The sequence below is a fragment of the Leptonychotes weddellii genome, unplaced genomic scaffold, assembly GCF_054177405.1.
Source record: "Leptonychotes weddellii isolate Sample4059 unplaced genomic scaffold, ASM5417740v2 HiC_scaffold_18117, whole genome shotgun sequence".
NCBI lineage: Eukaryota > Metazoa > Chordata > Mammalia > Carnivora > Phocidae > Leptonychotes > Leptonychotes weddellii.
Genome location: NW_027765539.1, coordinates 1 through 3797, shown reverse-complemented (window position 1 = coordinate 3797; position 3797 = coordinate 1). Strand labels below are relative to the sequence as shown.

The 3797-nt window shown below is 49.9% G+C and overlaps 1 protein-coding gene across 2 annotated transcripts; it reads left to right on the top strand.

The window, feature by feature from the left end:
- Positions 1-580: 580 nt before the first annotated feature.
- On the top strand, positions 581-3791 carry LOC145718593 (protein FAM136A). Of its 2 annotated transcripts, none has more exons than XM_081810103.1 (3): positions 581-765; positions 1661-1801; positions 3602-3791. In XM_081810103.1, the coding sequence occupies exons 1-3, from the start codon at positions 679-681 to the stop codon at positions 3788-3790; spliced, it is 417 nt and encodes a 138-aa protein (XP_081666229.1). In that variant the 5' UTR covers positions 581-678; the 3' UTR covers position 3791. The 2 variants fall into 2 exon arrangements, with proteins under 2 accessions (XP_081666229.1, XP_081666230.1); XM_081810104.1 differs by lacking the exon at positions 581-765 and adding an exon at positions 772-1093.
- Positions 3792-3797: the final 6 nt, after the last annotated feature.

Sequence of the window (3797 nt, the reverse complement as noted above, 5' to 3'; positions counted from 1 at the left end):
CCACTCCCCCTGCTTGTGTTCCCTCTCTCGCTGTCTCTCTGTCGAATAAATAAAATCTCTAAAAAAAAAAAAAGTTATGTGGGGATCTTCCACTGGGGGTGGGGGTCAGGGCCCCTAATCCCACATTAACCCCACATTGTCCAAGGGTCGACTGTACATACATATATGAAATTCCGGAGAAGGAAAATTTAATCTGTAGTAACAGAAAGCCGATCAGTGGTTGCCTGGGGTCAGGGTGGGGGAGTAGGGGGGAGAAAGGGTGGAGATTGACTACGAAAGGGCAGGGTTTGTTAAAACTCCTAGAGCTATATACCTAAGATCTGCGCTTTGATCTGGATGTTAATCATATTAAATATTTTTTAAGACTGAAAGACCCGGAAGGAGAGAGGAGAGGATGGAGACAGTGAGTCCCAGCGCCCCCTCCAGCCTCCCAGGGACTAAGGCTTAGCCGGGTGTGCGGGGCGGGGCCAGGAGGGGAGGAGGGGCAGACGCCTGCGAGCCCGATGGAGAGGCGGGGCGCGGGGCGCGGCGGGCGCATGCAGTTCTTCCACTCCGACGCCAGGCGGCGGCGTGGGCGGGGAAGCGTGGCGGTGACCCTGGCAGCCGCAGCAAGGGGGCGGGCCGAGCGCGGGACTCCATGCGGGCGCCGGCGCGGAGTGGGTGTAGCGCGGGGTCGCCATGGCGGAGATGCAGCAGCTGCGGGTACAGGAGGCGGTGGACTCCATGGTGAAGAGTCTGGAGAGAGAGAACATCAGGAAGATGCAGGTAGCGGGCGGGGGTCATGGCGCGGAGTCCCGGCAGTCCGCGATTCCCTTCTCGCAGGCGCGGCGCGCCGCTGCCCGCCTCCCTGCAGACCCGAGTCGGGGCGTCCCTGGGGTCGCCACGGCCCCTTCGGAAGCACCTCTCAGCCTCAGAACTCCTGGAGCTTCCGCCGAGCGAATGAAATCTGTGCTCCCTCCCCACGCGCGAAGCCGTTTTCCCCTCAGGCCAGCTCCGGGGAGGGGCTGTCAGACCCTGGACCAGCGTTAGAAAGTCCCTAGTGTGAGGCGTTCGGCCTCCCCCGCCTTGCTGTCTTGTGCTGCCCCTTCCGCAGGTGAGCGGACCGAGGCCCAGAAAGGGCACGGCCAAGGTGAAACACCGGAAAGGCAAAAGTGCTTGGCTTCCTCAGTGGCCATGTCATGCCCGTTTTAGTGTCTGCTCCACACAGTGCTGCTTTATATGCCGTTGTGCTTTGATCCCCTAAATGGTATGTGGCTGTTGGTCCTGCCTCCCTTACCAAATTGTGGGGTTTCTGTTGTAGTGCTTCTTGGGTCATTGATAATGGATCGGTTGCCCCCTGGTGGAAAGTACATTACTAGGTTGCTGACCTCTGAACCCTGTGGAATAGGTACCTGGTTTTCAGAATTTGACTTCATCTGACCCACCTCCACCTTCTCCGTCCACCCCAGCCTTCCATGCACCAAGTGCCAATGAGTTGGCAGCAAGAAGGCCGTGAAATCTTCTGCTAGGCTTCGGGGATAATTTTCCCATTTGTGGTTTTAGGTTCTTGGTGTCTGTTAGGAGAAGTGCAAATATAGATGCTCCTCTGTTGCACTCCATGGTTATCTCTGCCCCAGAGGCTTTCCTGCCTAACCTCTCTCTCTCTGCCCTCCCTCCCCAGGGCCTCATGTTCAGGTGCAGTGCCAGCTGCTGTGAGGACAGCCAGGCCTCCATGCAGCAGGTTCATCAGTGCATTGAACGCTGCCATGCGCCTCTGGCTCAAGCCCAGGCCTTGGTGACCAGTGAGTTGGAGAAGTTCCAGGTGAGAAATATCCCAAGCAGAGGATGTCAGGCCTTGATGTTGCTCTTTTGCAAGAGATGACAAGCATTTGTTCAAAACTCTTGGCTCTAATGTCTTGGTTCTTTTAACATTTGTGACAGTCCTGTGGCCAGCCAGTCTTCACAGGGTTTGAAATTTGGGGGAAAACTCCTGGAGGTTGAGTGCTATAAGTATTCCCCATAGAAAAAATGATGTAAAAAGAAGTTCATGACCAAGGGCCTTTGTCACCCATAGACACGAAATAGATATACCATATAGTATAAAGCTTTCTAAGACACATATTAATTCATTCTTAAACTAGTAGAGTCCCCAGGAAAGTGGAGTAGGCTAGTCATAAAGAGGTGCAGATTAGAACAATATCCTGCTGTCATGTTGTGGACTTGCCCACCCAGAACCACCCCTGTTTGCTATACCTAGAGGGCAGCTCCTGTGTCACTAAAGGACAGTCATTTATATGAAGTATTACTAATGCTGACTCATTGATGTCTTCCTCACAAGCCCCTCTGAGGTCATTAAGAGCCAAAGGTACCCACCGGATCTCTTTCTGGAGAAAAGGGTAGCCACAACTTCATTTTATTCCCTTCCTATGACTGTACCTTCCTAGAGCTGGGAGAAAGCAGAGCCCACTTCTGAACCAGTTTTTCATAGCCTGAGATCCTGCTCACATGGGACAAATTGTATCTAATATACAATTTTTACATTCTGCTCTACCGAATTCTTCAAAATTACTGACACTGTGAAGGACAAACTTATCCAAGATCCTGAACCCACAGAGGTTTCTTTGTGTTCATTTTGACAGCTAATTTTATCGATAGGGTCTTTGACATTTTGATTCTTGAATTGCTATATAACTTTCTCCTTCTGTTCACTTTTTAGTCCTCTCTAATTAGACTTACTCTTCCACTCCGCCAGAACTGCGCTGGCCACTCCCCTCCGTGGAGCTAAATCCAGTGGTCATTTCTCATCCCTCATCTTACTCAACCTGTCTGCATCACTGACGCAGTGATCACTTGCCTCCTGAAACAGTTTGTTCAGTTGGGCACCAAGACACCTCACTCTGTGGTTTCCCACCTCTCTCCCTGGCCGTCCTTTCTTGGCCTCCTTTCCTGCTTTTCCCCTCCAGCCTGTGAGCATTGGAGTGCCTAGCATTGTCCTTGGACCTTTTTTCGATTTAATTCTCTAGTCTCATAGCTATAAATATCTGTAATAAACATCATTTATAGGCTGACAACTCCTACATTCATTCATATCTCTAGACCAGATTCACTCAGATTCATATATCTAACTGCTTCTTCAACATCTCCCCTCATTTTGTCTAACTCCCCTCATTGGAATGTAAGTTCTTTGAGGGCAAGAACTTTATGTTTTACTCATTGCTGTATTCCCCAGCATTAGAAGAGTACCTGACCCATAGTAGATACTCAATAAATATTTTTTGAGTGTTCTTCTGTAGCAAGAACAGACATTAAAGAATCCAAATGTTTATAAGTCTTAACTGTAGCTGACCAATGGTAGCCTCTAGTTACTTCCCACTTCTACAGGGGGCTTCTGTATAATTTATTCTATCATTCATTGCTTTCTTGTCATGCTTTGGACCCTCCTGGTGCCACCCTCTATTTCAGTCAGGATAATCTTGATTAATTGCACTATAGTGTCCCTTTAATTGATCAAGATTATATATGTGAAGCCAAAATATGTAGAAAGGGGCCTAGCATATGGTAAGCACTTGGTAAATGGAGGCCAGCCTTTCAGCCTTCTCTACCCTCTTCCTTCTTGCCACAGGACCGCCTGGCCCGATGCACCATGCATTGCAATGACAAAGCCAAAGATTCAATAGATGCGGGAAGTAAAGAGCTTCAGGTGAAACGGCAGCTGGAGAGTTGTGTGACCAAGTGTGTGGATGACCACATGCACCTCATCCCGACCATGACCAAGAAGATGAAGGAGTCTCTCTTGTCCATTGGGAAATAGAAGTCTT